Raw genomic sequence first — 16,656 nt, 5'->3', positions numbered from 1 at the left:
GGAGGGTAGGTATGGATAACTACTCAACTCTGAGCGAAAGTTACTCCTCCCTCAAGTTGTCCCCCAAATCAAATTATTCCATATTTCCAAGAGTCTCAATCAAAAAATTCTTTTGGTACTTTCCCCCTTTCTAAACGAGATTTTCTCCATTAGAGAAGAGAGATTCATTCTTTTTATTAAATCTTTATTCATCCATTTATTCAACAAATATCACCTCCTCTGTGCCAGGCACTGTTCTAGGTGATAGGAAGAGGCAAAGTCCAGATTCTCATGAAGATTACCATCTAGTGGTAGGAGAGAGGAAGCAGATAATAATATACTAGGTAAGGAGTGTTATGGAGGAAAAGAGGGGAAGAAGGAGCATCAGTTATGCAATTTTATGTTTGAAGGTCAGGAAAGGTCTTTCTGAGAAGATGACTTTTGAGAAATAGAAGCAATTTGAGAGCAAACCATACTGGTATCAGGAAGAAGTGCAGAGGTTGAGGAAGGAGCATTTTTGACATATTTGAGGAAGAGTAATGAAATCAGTGCCCCTGGAACCAAGGGGAAAACTGGAGGGTTACAGGAGATGAGGCCAGAGAGGGCCCAGATCATGTAAGACCATTAAAAGAAATTTGTCTTGTACTTCCCTGGTGGCACAGTGGCTAAGAATCCGCCTGCCCATGCAGGGCACACAGGTTCGAGCCCTGGTCCAAGAAGATCCCATATGCCACCGAGCAACTAACCCCGTGCGCCACAACTACTGAGCCTGTGCTATAGCGCCCACAAGGCACAACTACTGAAGCCCGTGTGCCTAGAGCCCATGCTCCGCAACAAGAGAAGCCACCACAATGAGAAGTCCGCGCACCGCAACGAAGAGTAGCCCCAGCTCACCACAACTAGAGAAAGCCCGCGTGCAGCAACAAAGACCCAACACAGCCCAAAAAGTTAATTAATTAATTAATTATTTTTAAAAAGAATTTTGTCTTTTTTCATTCTAAGTTGAGAAGCAACTGGGGGTTTCATGCAGAGAATTGACAGGACTGACTTATGCCTTAAAAGAATCATTCTGCTGCTCTGGGACAATAGAGCATAAAAGGATACAGGCAGAAGTGGGGAAACCACTTAAGAGTGTATTACAATTATCTATGAGAGGTGAGGGTGGCTTGAGTCTATTTTGAAGACATAGTTAACAGGATTTGCTAATGGACTAGAGACGTAGTGTGACAGAAAGAGGGGTCAAGGACATCTTCAAGATTTTAGACTGAACATATAGGGAGCTGGGCTTGCCATTTACTAAGATAGGGAAGCCTGTTGGGAGAGGACATTGTGAGGGAATTTCAGGACCTTTGTTTTACACACATTACGTTTTAGATGTGTACTAGGTCCAAACTGCAAAGTAGGTGGTTTAGTATAAAAATCTGAGTTCAAGGGGACTATAGTCAGAATTGAGAAAATAATTGAATCCATAAGACTGAAAATGAGATCAGTTTCGAAGTGACTGTAGATTTAAAAGGAAAGAAAAAAGTTTTTCAAGAAGGAGGAAGTGCAAAATAGTGTCAAATGCTTTTGACAGGTCAAGTAGGATGAAGACCCAACAGAGTTGACACTGGTGATCTTGGAAAGAGTTCTTTTGGTGGATTGCGGGGAGGGGTGGGGGAAGCCTTGTTTTAGTTTGTTCAGAAGAGAACATGACAAGTAGAAGTAGTGAGAGTGAGTTTAGACAAGTTCTTTGAGACGTTTTTTGTAAGAGTGAATTATAAGAGACTTGGGATACAGTTTAGAGAAGGATTAGGGGTCAGCCACTGTAGAGTTTCATTTACTGTCAGGATATTTTTTTCCTTCTTTTTTCTTTGAGTTTCCTGTATGAGCTGATTCTCTTCCATTATATGCTCAGTGGTACCCCAGAATAGCACATTATCACCTCCTACCTAATGCTTCAAGGACTATTATGAAGGCTACCCCTTTACATCCTAAATTCCAGAAGCACAGGGTAGGGCTGTAATGCATTGTAGAGTAAAATGTCATCCTTCCAAGCTGGTTACAAAGCTCTGGGCTTTACCCAAGCCTTGCTCCCCAGTCCTTAGACACTCACATGGCCAAAGATTTGATAGTGCAATGGGACGAAGAAGACAGAAACAGGTTACAGGAGGCCTCTCTTGCCTACTCTTCCTTCAGCTAACAAGCATACATTACATTTCCTTGAGAAGAGCTCACCCCCCTCTCAACTACACAGGAGGGGACCCATACCCACTATCTCATTGCAGGGTCCTCTAGACTTGGGCTCATTGAGGCTTGTGCCTCATTTTCTACAATCTCCATCTTCCCCGAGCCACTGCCCAGCCCCGGTTTGAACTTTACCTCGTAGTCCAGGAGACTGCTGTTGCTCTCTTTGTTCTCTGATGAAAAGCCACAGGATGACCCCAAGGAGAATGAGGAAGATCCCAACCAGAAGGGTTGGGATGATGATGATTTCATACTGCTGCTCCTGGACAACTAGGTAGGAAATCAAGGAAGTAGAGAAGAGATTGAAGAAGCAGCCTAACCTGACTTCCCCTACCCATCAGTCTTCAGCTCACCCCACATGATCATCTCTTCCTGCTGATCCCTCTACCACAATCGGGATCAACTCCCTGCTCTGAAATCCCAGTGTCCCCGTCTCTTAGCCCATGAAGTATGCTATGCGCCTCGTCTCTCATTTTTCCTACTGAGTTGGAGGATGCAGCACATCTGGATCTATGATTGCCACTCTCCCCCCTCCGCCCAAAGCCACTAGTGCCAATTCAGTTCTCACCATTGCTTCATTTCTATTAGAAATCAAATGATCTTCCTTCCAGAATCTATTCAGATCTTAACCTCCATCATCCTAAACTCAGAGGGCAGATCTCTATATCATCTGTACTTACTACACAACTTGTCACTGAGACTGCATTCCAACAGCATCCGCGTCATGCGCCTCTCATCTCCCATTGCCACACAGCAGTCCAGTTCAGCGCTTGACCCTCAGAGGATGCAAAGAGCACTAGAGAATAATCCCCAAGGATTGAGTTGTTCTGAAAAACTAAAATAAAATGGAGCACACAGAGAATTTTAAAACACCTCTCCAAATAACTAGTTATTAAGTACACAGGTACCTGGAACGCTCCAAGCCACCAATTCATCTCTATCCAACTATCTGACATTCAAACTGGAAGAAATTTTTTTTTTTTTTTTTTTTTTTTTTTTTTTTTTTTTTTTTTGCGGTACGCGGGCCTCTCATTATTGTGGCCTCTCCCGTTGCGGAGCACAGGCTCCGGACGTGCAGGCTCAGCGGCCATGGCTCACGGGCCCAGTCGCTCCGCGGCATGTGGGATCTTCCCGGACCGGGGCACAAACCCGTGTCTCCTGCATCGGCAGGCGGACTCTCAACCACTGCGCCACCAGGGAAGCCCAAGATCTATCTCTCTTACAGTCCTTAAGAAGGTCTAATTTTCTTTTTCTGTGTATCCCCTAATTTTTAAACAAAACACTTAATTTCATTTTTATACAAAACTAATTCAGACAATGAATCCATAGTTGGCAGATTTCAAGAGAGATGAGTTATGCATTTGCTTTCCTTCTCTGAAACATCCCTCTACCGCATTCTCGCTACCAGTGAGCAGATAGCAGTTATCAATAAAACTATTTAATTCTGCAACTCTCAGAGCTTTCCCTGCCCATCATATACAGATAGACACAGACACTCATTCTTACCAATATGTGGATGAAAGCAAGCCAAAGAGAAGCCATCTTCTCTTCCTCTCTTTTTATTTTAACAAAAAAGAAATATGTTCATATGATCCAGAAATAAAAATATAAAATGGTATACCATGAAAATCTTTTCCCCACCCCATCCTTCTCCATCTGTCCAGTTCCCAATTCTCCTCCAAGTAAACTATAGTTGTGAGTTTCTTGCTTACCTGACCAGAGATTCTTTACATGATTATATTCTATATCATCAGCATATATTTCTATAGAATTCTATATAATCAGCTTATATTTCTATAGAATTCTATATAATCAGCATATATTTCCAAAAACCCAATTCTTTCTTTCTGAAGAGAACTGGTGGTCACCACTCTTCCATGTATATAAAAACTTTATTTTGCCCTTGGTTAACTTGATTCCATGGCCAGCAAAGCCAACTTCTTTAATTCTGATTGACCTGAAACAAATATGGTGATTTTTCACTGCCTAGGTAACTGAATATGTGATCTAGTTCTGTAGTGATTTAATAACAAGGTAAATTTTAGAAAATCATAATTGTAACTAATATGATATTATACTATATTGTACACTTGTGACATTAGCCATATTATGGTCCCGTCTGTTACATTACATGTTGTGTTTTATTATTAATACTAATAACCACTAATACCTTATTGAGGCAGAGTGTCTCAGTGCCGGAAACACATATGTAAAGAAACCTCCCGGCCAGCTGTCTTCTTTTCACTATTCCTGGAGTTGCATGAGTTTGTCTGAGGGGATGAGAGTTAAACAATCCCCTTACAGCTCAGAAGAGATACAGGTGTGTGGCTGGTTGACAGAAGCCTAAGTAAACAGAGGAGTAGCCAGGAGAAGGAACATCACAGAGAGAAAGTGAAATTCTTATCTGTGGGCTTGCACATAGGGAGGGATCTATGAAGGCAATGAATGGTAAGATAGTAAAGTCCATCTCATCGAGTTTGCAAGCCAAAAAGGCAAGGTGAAATTTCCCACAATTCCACAAGACTGCATGAAAGGGCAAACACTCATAAAAGGGCAAGAAACAGAGAGCCTTGAGAGGGCGGAGCGAAGAAGGTCCTAAAAATAAAACATTAGCTCAGCAGGGAGAATTCAAACATAATTTGCAAATGTCATTCTGATTCTTATTTTCCTTTCCTCTTACTTCCTTTTCGGTGCCTTATCAGATGTAATTATTTTCGTTCAGGGAGCAGCCAGTTAAACGAGTTTGGCTCTCTGGGGAGTCGGTTCTGGGAGTATAATCTCTCTTACCGCAGTACAAGAGGAGAAAAGGGTCAGGCAGCGGCCGGCTCCAACTCGCGAGCTCCGCCCAGAAACCAAACTACACACGTGCTGACGCACACTTGAGCACGAAACGTAAAGCCCTGTGCACGTGTCCCCACATAGAGCTGCTCAGGTGGCCGCCCACGATGACAGCACATGGCCAAACGTACCTGTGGCCAAGGCCCCAAGTCCATGCCTATACCCTTTCACCTGGGTATCACACTTACTACAGAGCACCCACCTTGGGATACAACGTGACCTTCTATTGCATTTCCTGAGCAAGGTTCTCACCATGAGTTGTAATTGTGCTTAGACAGTTTATAGAGACTGGGCTTAACAACACGTAGCGGCCCAACGAAACTGGATGCTGAAGCAAGGAAATAAACGTATAATGTGGCGAGGCCCACTCAATAAATCGCTTTCCAGATGTTTGTATAATAAGCCCTTTCAGAAGATTACGCTTTGGCTAGAAGCATCTATAATATACCAAATGAATGTAGAATTTTTAAGGAATACGCGCCAGGTAGACCCCTATATCCATGAACGCCTACAGAGGAAATTTACCACACAGAGCCCTTCAAAGCACTTAGGTCACAAAGTTCTTATAATCACTTGTAAGAACAATATTTCTCTCCACATCATTTTTCTCTCTGCAATTAGTTGAATACGAACATTCAATTACCACATGACTTGGCTGCCCATTCTGTGTCAAGCTAAGAAAAGCCATGGCTAGATGAAAATACCTTCTGGGATGGCCGTTCTTATGCACTTGATTCTAACCCATCTGATTATTAGAAGAATGTATCTGACCAACATTTCTGTACAATAATGACCAATACTCTGTCCCCTTCAACTATATCTCACTGGGTTAAAAGAAAAAAATATGTTCGCTACTGCTTCGTCTCTTAATTGGAGTGTAAAGTCCTTAAGTATGTAAAACACAACCCTATATGCCTTATCCTTTCATGCCACTGTTTCTCAAATTATTTTTAAAGGCTCCCCTCCCACCCGAGACCCCTGCTCTAGGGCCCAGGTAGATGTTCACAGCACCTGTCTGAACAATTGTGGTCCGTGGGTTATGTGGGAAAAGTCTACCTCCCCTATGGTCGTTAAGCAGGTCTAATTTTCTCTGTGTCTCACTTATTTTCTAAACAAAACATTTAATTTCATTTTTATACAAAGCTAATTCAGACAGTGAATAAAGAGTTGGCAGATTTCAAGTTCTCTCTTTAGTGCCATGTATTACTACACGCAGGGCATTGGAACCAAGGGTCGAGTGAGGTTGTGAAATTGTTAATTCTGATAACTATATTTGACAGTGGAAAATATGTACATAGCTTGCCTAAAGTTTACACATACGTATGGTGCCAAATCTCTCAGGCAGGGCTCTAATTAAAACAATATTATTGCCTCATTTGTGGTTATCCTTCCTTATTTTTTCTCTTTTCATTTGCTCCTGACTCTGTTAGCATATTAAAAGATTTACTTCCGGGCTTCCCTGGTGGCGCAGTGGTTGAGAGTCTGCCTGCCAGGGCAGGCGACGCGGGTTCGTGCCCGGTCTGGGAGGATCCCGCGTGACGCGGAGCGGCTGGGCCCGTGGGCCATGGCCGCTGGGTCTGCGCGTCCGGAGCCTGTGCTTCGTGGCGGGAGAGACCGCAGCAGTAAGAGGCCCACGTACTGCAAAGAAAAAAAAAAAAAGATTTAGTTCCCCCGCCCCCCAAATCGAGAATCTAGAGGGACACAGAGCAGTATGAAGGAGATACAAACAGGAAGAGAATGAGAATAAAATGGGAAGCGAAATCCACCCCAAATTTTCTCAAGACTGCAGTCTAGAGACCATAGAAGTGAATGATCATGACCCAGCAATTCCACCCCTGGGCATATACCCTGAGAAAACCATAATTCAAAAAGAGTCATGTACCAAAATGTTCATTGCAGCTCTATTTACAATAGCCCAGAGATGGAAACAACCTAAGTGTTCATCATCGGATGAATGGATAAAGAAGATGTGGCACATATACACAATGGAATATTACTCAGCCATAAAAAGAAACGAAATTGAGCTATTTGTAATGAGGTGGATAGACCTAGAGTCTGTCATACAGAGTGAAGTAAGTCAGAAAGAGAGAGACAAATACTGTATGCTAACACATATATGGAATTTAAGGGAAAAAAATGTCATGAAGAACCTAGGGGTAAGACAGGAATAAAGACACAGACCTACTAGAGAATGGACTTGAGGATATGGGGAGGGGGAAGGGTAAGCTGTAACAAAGCGAGAGAGAGGCATGGACATATATACACTACCAAACATAAGGTAGATAGCTAGTGGGAAGCAGCCGCATAGCACAGGGAGATCAGCTCGGTGCTTTGTGACCACCTAGAGGGGTGGGATAGGTAGGGTGGGAGGGAGATGCAAGAGGGAGGGGATATGGGGACATATGTATACGTATAGCTGATTCACTTTGTTATAAAGCAGAAACTAACACACCATTGTAAAGCAATTATACTCCAATAAAGATGTAAAAAAAAAAAAAAGTGAATGATCACAACTGGAATTGAACTAAGTATTCATAGTAGCCCTCTAAATTCTTACACATATTTACAATGTAAGTACAATGTACACTGCATCTTTGCATCTGTTTTATTACACACAAAGAAAGACAGTTCTGTTTGCAATAATAACACAACTCTGATGAGTGACATTTCTGTTCAGTTAGCATAATAATGTCGCGGACATAAACAGCGATTTACTTGTGAGTGTCCAGAAGAAACTCTTCTTACCAAAATTCATCTACAAATAGAACTTTAAAAATTAGATGCAGGGACTTCCCTGGTGGTCCAGTGGTTAAGACTCCAAGCTTCCACTGCAGGGGACAGGGGTTTCATCCCTGGTCCGGGAACTAAGATCACGCATGCCACAGGTTGAGGCCAAAAAAAAAAAAAAAATTTAGATGCATTCTCCTGTACTCTGTCTGCCTATGTGTTGTGAGAAATTCCTCGAAAGACTGTATGACACATGGTCCCATTCCCATAAGGTGTGATTAAATCTGTTATGCCTGCCTCACCCTCAATCTTACCACCTGCATCTCTGCACAAGTGGATCTGCCAGCCATATTATCTTCATACAGACAAGTGCCCCGCTGCCTAGCTGGGCACTGCACTGGGTCAAGGGGGTTATTAGCTGTGGGCTATGGGGCAGAGGACACAAAGACCCAAAGTGAGGAAGATAAAATATGTGGAGGTGGCACCCCGAGACAGAGACCATCTGCCTCCTGGCTCTGTCACTCAGCCTTCCCTTCTCTTCCCCCATCATCCTTACCCCTGAGCTGTCTAGCCAAAAACTTCACTTAATGGAGTGACAATGTTAAGTTGGAAGCAAGATAGAAAAGAACTGCTCAGATCTAGAGGATTCCAGAATTACTTTCCGAAAACCGAGCTGTCCTTCCTGTTTTCAGATCCAATAAACATATATTGATGAGCTACAGTGTGCATGTATCATGCTAGGCTAGCCACTTTCACACACAGGAGGAAACTGAGGCTCAGAGAGATTAAGTTCTGAATTAGGGTTTTTAAAAAAACAAAAGGCAAGTAAATAAATGTCAGGGAAAGGTTTCATACCCCAGACTTTTTTCTTTCTTTTGGCCGTACAGTTTGCGGGATCTTAATTTCCCGACCAGGGATTGAACCCGCACCCTCAGCAGTGAAAGTCCAGAATCCTAACCACTGGAGCACCAGGTAATTTCCCATACCTCAGTCTTTTAACTACAAACCCAATGTTCTTTAACCTACTTCATTGGGACTTCCCTGGTGACGCAGTGGTTAAGAATCCACCTGCCCATGCAGGGGACACGGGTTCGAGCCCTGGTCCGGGAAGATGCCACATGCCGCAGAGCAACTAAGCTCATGAGCCACAACTACTGAGCCCGCGAGCCACAACTACTGAAGCCCGCGTGCCTAGAGCCCATTCAAGAAGAGAAGCCACCGCAACGAGAAGTCCATGCACCGCAATGAAGTGTAGCCTCCGCTTGCTGCAACTAGAGAAAGCCCGTGCGCGGCAATGAAAACCCAATGCAGCCCAATAAATAAATAATAAACTACTTCATTACGTGTATGTCCTTGCCATTCAAATGGACAAGACACATAGTGTCAAGAAGGAATTATGTCAGAATGCAAAACAATCATGGAAACCACAAGGCTGAAACTAAATTTCACCAACAAATAGACCATAAATTGGAAAGAACAGGTGAGTAGAATCTGTGCGTTCTCCGAGGTCACCTAGGGGCACGTCTGCATGTCTGTCTTCAAAATGCTTTCTGAATATGAGTGTCGAATCAGAAATGGTTTCCAGTACTCACCAGGTGATGGAATCCAGGATCATTTTCTTTGTCTGTTCATTTTCCTGGATCTGAGCCCAAGCCTATTTCTATCTTCCATTTTGGGGAAAAGGGCCTGGTTTCCAGCACGAGCGATCTTCCACTGTGAGCCCGGGGCTCAGGAAAGGGCCAGAACCCCCAGCGGACAGAGCACTGGCCTAATCATTAGAGTTGCCCTGCCGAGCGCCTCAGGCTCTACCTTTCTCCTGCAGTGCACTCGTGAGAGGACAAGTAGATGAAAGGGCTTGCTCTTTAAACCCAGAGAATCAGACTTGCACAGATAACTCACCTTATGCCCAGGGATATCTCCTGGAGCAGATAAGGCAGAGAGGAGAGGAGGTAGCCAGAGAGAACCCCTCGTCCTCCCGTACTTCTCAGATATGGAAGGATTGTGACTGGGCTGATCTGCACCCTCTTCCACCTTCCTAGAGACCTAAGGCTTGAAATGCACTTTGAACCATAAAAAGAGAGGCCCTGCCATGCTGCCTGGGAGTCCTGACCATGTTTAAACAAAATCTTTTGACGACAGGACAGAGCGTTATCAGCTCTTCTTGCTTATTTTTACCTGTCAGGAGTTTTTACCTCTTTGAGAATTCCTGAAATATACGTGATATGCAGTAGAGATGAGGAAGCCTAAATTGTATCTTGGCTTCTCCTGAAAAGCTTGCTCCGTAGGGGAGGACATGGAATGCAAGACACGCAGCCCCAGGACTCCTAGGCACGAGATGCGGTGCTCACGTCACAGACAGCATCAGATTTTAAATATCATTACAGACATGAACACATTTTATGCCCTTTGAGGTGTTATACAAATTCGAGACATTTTGTTTTTACTATAATGATCATTTTACTTATCACATTCCTGATTCCATAACCCTGCATCCACCACGTGCAAACCTCCAAAGTCCGGAAATAATATATATATAATTATATTCTCTCTTGCTGGCTATCTTCTCTTCCTGGGATTACTAACCAACAGCAATTTCCCAAGCCCATAATAAAGATTATTGATAGGAAGGAAAGGCCAATGGCTTTTTAGCTCCTTTGCTGCCTCCCAACATCAACTCCCTGCAAAGTGCTGTCCACTCCCTTATCCATTGATTGAATATCAGTGACACGCTGGGCACTGTGGGTTATTACAAACAAAAAAGGAAAGGCCAAGAACATACAATCACCACCTGCTCTGAAAACAGGGTTGCCTCTGATCCATTTATTTTCTCCTACCTGATGGACACACCAAAGATGCCTGTATGTGCTGCTTGGGGCTTGTTTCAAATACTTTGTTTTTACTGTTGTCAGTCACACTGCATTTCCAGGGACCAGTCCCCATCTTTGTGATTCACCCCACTTGGCTTTTCCTTCTAAGGGGGAGCTTCTGGTACTTTAAAAATCTTTTGACCGTTTCCGTTTCCCCTATAAGTGAGGAGATCTATTTTGTTGTCCTGCCACGCCTCCAGCCTTTTCTAACACACAGCCCTCTGCAGAGAGGAGGGCAGAAAGAAGACAGTCTGATTAATTGCTGAACATGTCTACATTTAACTACTTTATCTTCTTATTAGAGAAAAACTGAAGATGTTTCTGTTCACTGGACAAACACCTTATACCACATCGAAAGAAATTATGCAATGAGAAAATGTGTATTTGTAGAGGTTGTGGAATATGTTTATAAGCTTGCCAATCAGGAAATGCTAATAGGACAAACAGTTCACAGTTTAAAAAAAAAAAGAAAGAAGGAAGACAGTCTCCAAAAGATTGTGGGAAACACACACACACACACATACACACACACACACACACACACACACAAGCACACTTTCTCGTTCTCTGATAAATGAGTCCCAGATGCAGGCAGGCAGAGAGACAGATAGGAGACTCCACAATCAGGAAATCAGCTCAGCTGCCGTTCACCTCAGTGCTTTGTCACACAGGGTGTGCCCTTGTAAGGACTCTATACACAGAAGGTAATTCCAGGTAAACCATAGCAAAGGCCTGGCAAGATGAAAAAGGCACCTGTGGGAACACATCGCCACCTCATTCTGCACTGTCAGGAGCAAACAGTAGATTCCCCGCCTCAGGAGTGGGCCAGCGTGCTTCTGAGCTGAGCGGTCTGGAGTCCGGGGAAGTAGCATCAGCGCTGACCTGGTGCTAGGATTACAGAGCAGAGGTTTGAAGTTCTAGTTCTGGGTTGGTAGGTGATTCACTGAGCGTATCACTTGACCTTGTCATCCCTTCTCTTCCTAATTTCGGGACCGAGACACCTGCTTCTCTCCTGAGGGTAGTAAAGAACTACAGAGAGCTGCAGGAAATGAATGACACCAGAAAAGGGGCAGGCCAGCCAAGAAGTCCCCACAACCAGTAATCCCCCCTCGCCTCTCTCAAATTCTGAAGGCTCCCTTGGACCTGCATCTTCCTACCCACATCATGGCAGCCCCAGAACCTCGCAAGTTTTCATTCCTATCCCTCCCCTGCCTGTAATTTCCTTTGGGGTAATAGTAAGAGAAGGAGCTCTGGAGTAGGGCTTCTATTTGAATCTCAGTTCTACTATTCACCGTGACTGTGTATAAGTTATCCTAACTTTCTGAGCCTCTGTTTTTCCACCTGTAAAGTGGAGACAATGATATCTACCTTCCAAGGCTGTTGAAAATTATATGGGATAATTTATGTAAAATACCTGGGGTCGTGCCAGGTCCATTACAGGCGATCCATATACAGTATATTAGTCTCTCCCTTCTTCACCTGTTTTCCAGGTTGGGAGGTAGTCACACAGCTGTACCAATCAGGTAAGCATATATAACTACAAATAAAAAAACAAAACAAAAAAACACCATTATCAAAATATTTATATAAATATTTAAATATTTATATTTAAATATTTATAAATATTTAAATATAAATATTATAAATTTATAAATTATTATAAATATATAAATATAAATTATTATAAATATTATAAATATTTATATTTAAATAAATAAATATTTTTTAAAAATCTGCATACACCTACAAGGTGTGATTTGACAGCCTAAGTATTACACCTGCCAGGAGGTGTCTGAATTTAGCAATCATGTCGGGCTTCCCTGGTGGCACAGTGGTTAAGAATCCGCCTGCCAATGCAGGGCACACAGGTTTGAGCCCTGGTCTGGGAAGATCCCACATGCCGCGGAGCAACTAAGCCCGTGCGCCACAACTACTGAGCCTGCGCTCTAGAGCCCGCAAGCCACAACTACCGAAGCCTGCACGCCTAGAGCCCGTGCTCCACAACAAGAGAAGCTACTGCAGTGGGAAGCCCACTCACCACAACCAGAGAAAGCCCACACACCGGACAGAAGAGCAGCCCCCACTCACCGCAACCAGAGAAAGCCAGTGTGTAGCAACAAAGACCCAACACAGCCAAAAATAAATAAAATAAATAAATAAATAAATATTTTAAAAAAGAAAAAACAATCATGTCGAGGAAGGGAGATTTAGACGTGGTGGATCAAAGAGCATAATGCTGTGAACAAAGGTACAAAAACAGGTAGAATGCTGTAATAAATAGTGATATAATTAATTAATTAATTAACCTCTGTCTCTAAATTCCTCAACTCCTTCTAGCTGGTTCCATTGATACCACCTATCTGCTGGCTCAGTCTTCACCCAGGTCCTGAACCCATCTTGACAGAGGCAGTAAGGAGATCAATAGTGATCGATAGTCTCAGTTCCCCTCTCCCCTTCCTCTCACCATCCTCCCCAGTTTGAGAGGACAAAACCTCGATCCATTTTCACAAGGCATGTCTGATTACCCGTGCTATGGATCCAAGCACTCTCAAATCTGGGGTCCCATCCTGAATCCATCCTCACGGGTGGATAGGCTCTTACTGTCCTCTCTGCCTAAATCAATCCTCCTTCATGAGATTAGAACTTTGCTCTATACTCTGGTTACCGAGGTTCTGCTACAAATGGGAAGACATCTCCCCCCAGGTAAACACCCCTGCCGGCCTAGAGCCTGAATCACCCCATCCTTGCTCTATTTCATGTCTACCCACACACCCCAGGACCTCTTGCCCCTGTGCTCTGTTCACGCCACCAAAAACCCAAGTTGCTTATTCTTGCCTGCATTTGACTCTATAACCGAACTGTCCATCTTTACCTACCGTCTACCTCTGCAACCTAGTTAATCTCACATCTCTTGCTCAGACAATTGGTCGTAAAGCTGATGAAAATTATGAGAAAAAAGTCACCAATGGATAAAGGCAACATGGAGATCACTCTTGGCCATAGAAAGAGTAGTGTCAGGGCAGCAGCAGAGCCAGAGAGTGGTGTGGTTCAGGAAATAAATAGAAAGTGAGGATGTGGAGAAAATGTGTTTAGGTAGCTTTTCTAAGATGTTTAGCTAAGAACGAGAAGACTAAGATAAGGAGTTCAGGGAGAGCTTTTTTTTTTTTTTTTTTTTTTTTTTGCGGTACGCGGGCCTCTCACTGTTGTGGCCTCTCCCGTTGCGGAGCACAGGCTCCGGACCTGCAGGCTTAGCGGCCATGGCTCACGGGCCCAGCCGCTCCGCGGCACGTGGGATCTTCCCGGACCGGGGCACGAACCCGCGTCCCCTGAATCGGCAGGCGGACTCTCACCCACTGCGCCACCAGGGAAGCCCCCAGGGAAGCCCCCAGGGAGAGCTCTTATAGGTGGTTTGTTTGGAAACTTAGGGCTCCAGCAAGATGAGGGAGGGAACAAGCAACATCTCAGCATGAGGTAATCTTTTATTCTAAAAACAAAACAAATCAAACTTTGAGCCCGGGAGGCATGTTCTAAGCCTGAATATATGACAAAGCCTAACACACACATACACACACACACACCTACCCAGACACACTCACACACAATGACACTGAAAAATAGAGACAAAGATTACTAGAACACGTAAATATCCTATAAATAAAACATATATTTAGAAATTTAGTATAAAGAAGTCAGCATGAAAAAAACAAGCAGATTCTCAAACTTGGTCTGTACATTAGAATTTTTAGTGAGCTTCTAAGAAAATACTAGTACTGTAGTGCTGGCGCTCACCACCCCCCAACCCTGGAAGAGATTATGATGATTATGAATCCAATAGATGATGCTTTCACCTATCAGCACTGAAAAAAGGAAGAGTGTCTCCATGTTTCCCAGGAGATACTAAACTCTACCTGATATTGAGAAGTGCTGAGATCGATTACGCATTATACGAATTACACATAATATGCATATTACGGGTTACTCATTTGGCAAAAATACTTCAGATCCTCGCTTCATCCCTATGTAAAAATAAATTTTAGTTGGAAAAATGACTGTATGTTTTAAGAAACATAAAAAATAACAGTATGAGTTATATTGGATTGGCAAGGACTTGCTAAATTTTAAAGAAAAGATTCTTTCCAATAGAAAAAAAAGAGATCAACCAATGAACAAATAAAAGCATAGAAATTTTACAGCAATAAATAAGAAAATTATTAAGATGCCAATAAATAAATGGCCATGGAAAATGAAAAACTGAAGAAAACAAATTCATCAAACCAAAATGTTTAACAAATAGAGAACCACGGGGGAGTAAGATTAAAGATATTCAATTTAACTAGTAATTAAATAATACACATTAAAATAAAAACAAGACGCAATTTTTTTTTTTTTTTTTGCTTATCCGCTTAAGAAAAAAATGAAAGAAAGAACTTTGATGGACTGAAGAGCCTTATTAAAAAGCTCACTCTTTTTTAGTGTTTTAAGGAACCTCCATACTGTTCTCCATAGTGGCTGCACCAATTCACATTCCCACTAACAGTGCAAGAGGGTTTTAAAAAAAAAAAAAAAGTCTCTCTTTTTTTTTTGACAGGTTATCAAAATTTCAACATTTACGGAAACAAATTTGGCAATATGTAAATGAAGAGCCTTAATGACATTTATAATTTTGACCCAATAATTTCTCTCCTAGGAGTCAATTATAAGAAGATCTTTTTTATTTTTATTTTTTTAAAAATATTTATTTATTTATTTTTGGGTCTCCGTTGCTGCATGTGGACTTTCTCTAGTTGGGTGAGCAGGGGCTACTGTTCGTTGCCGTGTGCGGGCTTCTCATTGTGGTGGCTTCTCTTGTTGCAGAGCACGGGCTCTAGGCATGCGGGCTTCAGTAGTTGTGGCACGTGGGCTCTAGAGCATGGGCTCGGTAGTTGTGGCACACAGACTTAGTTGCTCCGCGGCATGTGGGATCTTTCTGGACCAGGGCTCGAACCCATGTCTCCTGCATTGGCAGGCGGATTCTTAACCACTGCACCACCAGGGAAGTCCCAGAAGATCTTTTTTAAATGGAAGATGTTTCTGAACACAGACAAACATTTTTATTGTACTGTCATCTATTTCTCTTGAAAGCAAAAATATACATTTACTTCAAAATAATCCCAGGACTTGAAGGAGAGTGGGTGGAGATGTAAAAAAACAAGATTGACCATGTGTTTAAAAGTGTTGAATTTGGGTGATTAATACATCGGTAGCCATCTTCCCATCCTACCTACTTTTTTCTGTTTTTGTATAGATTTGAAATTTTCTACAATAAAAAAAGATAAAAATATAAACAAATTGTCATCAAAAAGAGTGTAACGGTTAATTTTTGTGTCAACTTGGCTAGGCCATGCTACCAAGATATTTGGTCAAACATTATTCTAAATGTTTCTGTGAAGGAATTTTTTAAATGAGATTAACATTTAACTCAGTGAACTTTGAATAAAACAGATTACCGTCCATAATGTGGGTGGGCTTCATCAAATCAGCTGAAAGTCTTAATAGAAAATTACTGACCTGCCCAGGAGAAGAGGGAATTCTGCCAGCAGACTACCTTTGGATTCAAATGGCTACTCTTCCCTGGGTCTTCACCTACCCTGAAGATTTTGAACTTGCCAAGTATCCATGGATTTCGTATATCTTGATAGATTGGATAGGTAGATAGATTGATGACTGATAGATAGTGAGATAAATACACACACACACACACACACACCCCCCCCACACACACACACATACTTCTTGCTGATTCTATTTCTCTGGAGAACCCTAAGTAATACAAGGTGGGATGTTAAATTTTTATATAGCTATAGAGTGGAATACTGTAAATACATTAACTTTATGTTCATGAAAATTTTTAATAAATGGGGAATTTTAATTGGTAGCACATTAGATGATAAAAGCAGATTTTTAAAATATACATATATAAGCGAAGACCACACCAGTACTGGTTAGGGGGAAACACCCATGCAGGGGAACCCAAAAGAGA

The 16,656-nt window shown here is 42.5% G+C and overlaps 1 protein-coding gene across 5 annotated transcripts in view; it reads right to left on the bottom strand.

Moving 5' to 3' along the window:
• Nucleotides 1-16,656, bottom strand: part of STYK1 (serine/threonine/tyrosine kinase 1) — a 54,709-nt gene that overhangs the window by 15,212 nt on the left and 22,841 nt on the right. For 2 of the 5 annotated variants that reach the window (XM_060305801.1, XM_030841274.2), the window contains exons 2-3: nt 2,886-3,040; nt 2,341-2,475 (exon numbers count right to left, since the gene is read on the bottom strand). In XM_060305801.1, the coding sequence (XP_060161784.1) occupies nt 2,341-2,475; nt 2,886-2,949 (199 nt within the window). In that variant the 5' untranslated portion in view covers nt 2,950-3,040. Of the gene's footprint in view, nt 1-2,340; nt 2,476-2,885; nt 3,041-11,390; nt 11,555-12,051; nt 12,175-16,656 lie in introns of all 5 variants that reach the window. The other 3 variants (XM_060305799.1, XM_060305798.1, XM_060305800.1) reach the window with 3 other exon arrangements.

This window comes from Globicephala melas, chromosome 10 (genome assembly GCF_963455315.2).
Source record: "Globicephala melas chromosome 10, mGloMel1.2, whole genome shotgun sequence".
NCBI classification, from domain to species: Eukaryota; Metazoa; Chordata; class Mammalia; order Artiodactyla; family Delphinidae; genus Globicephala; species Globicephala melas.
Note: the sequence above shows the minus strand (reverse complement) of the source record. Positions and strands in the feature narration are given on the sequence as shown.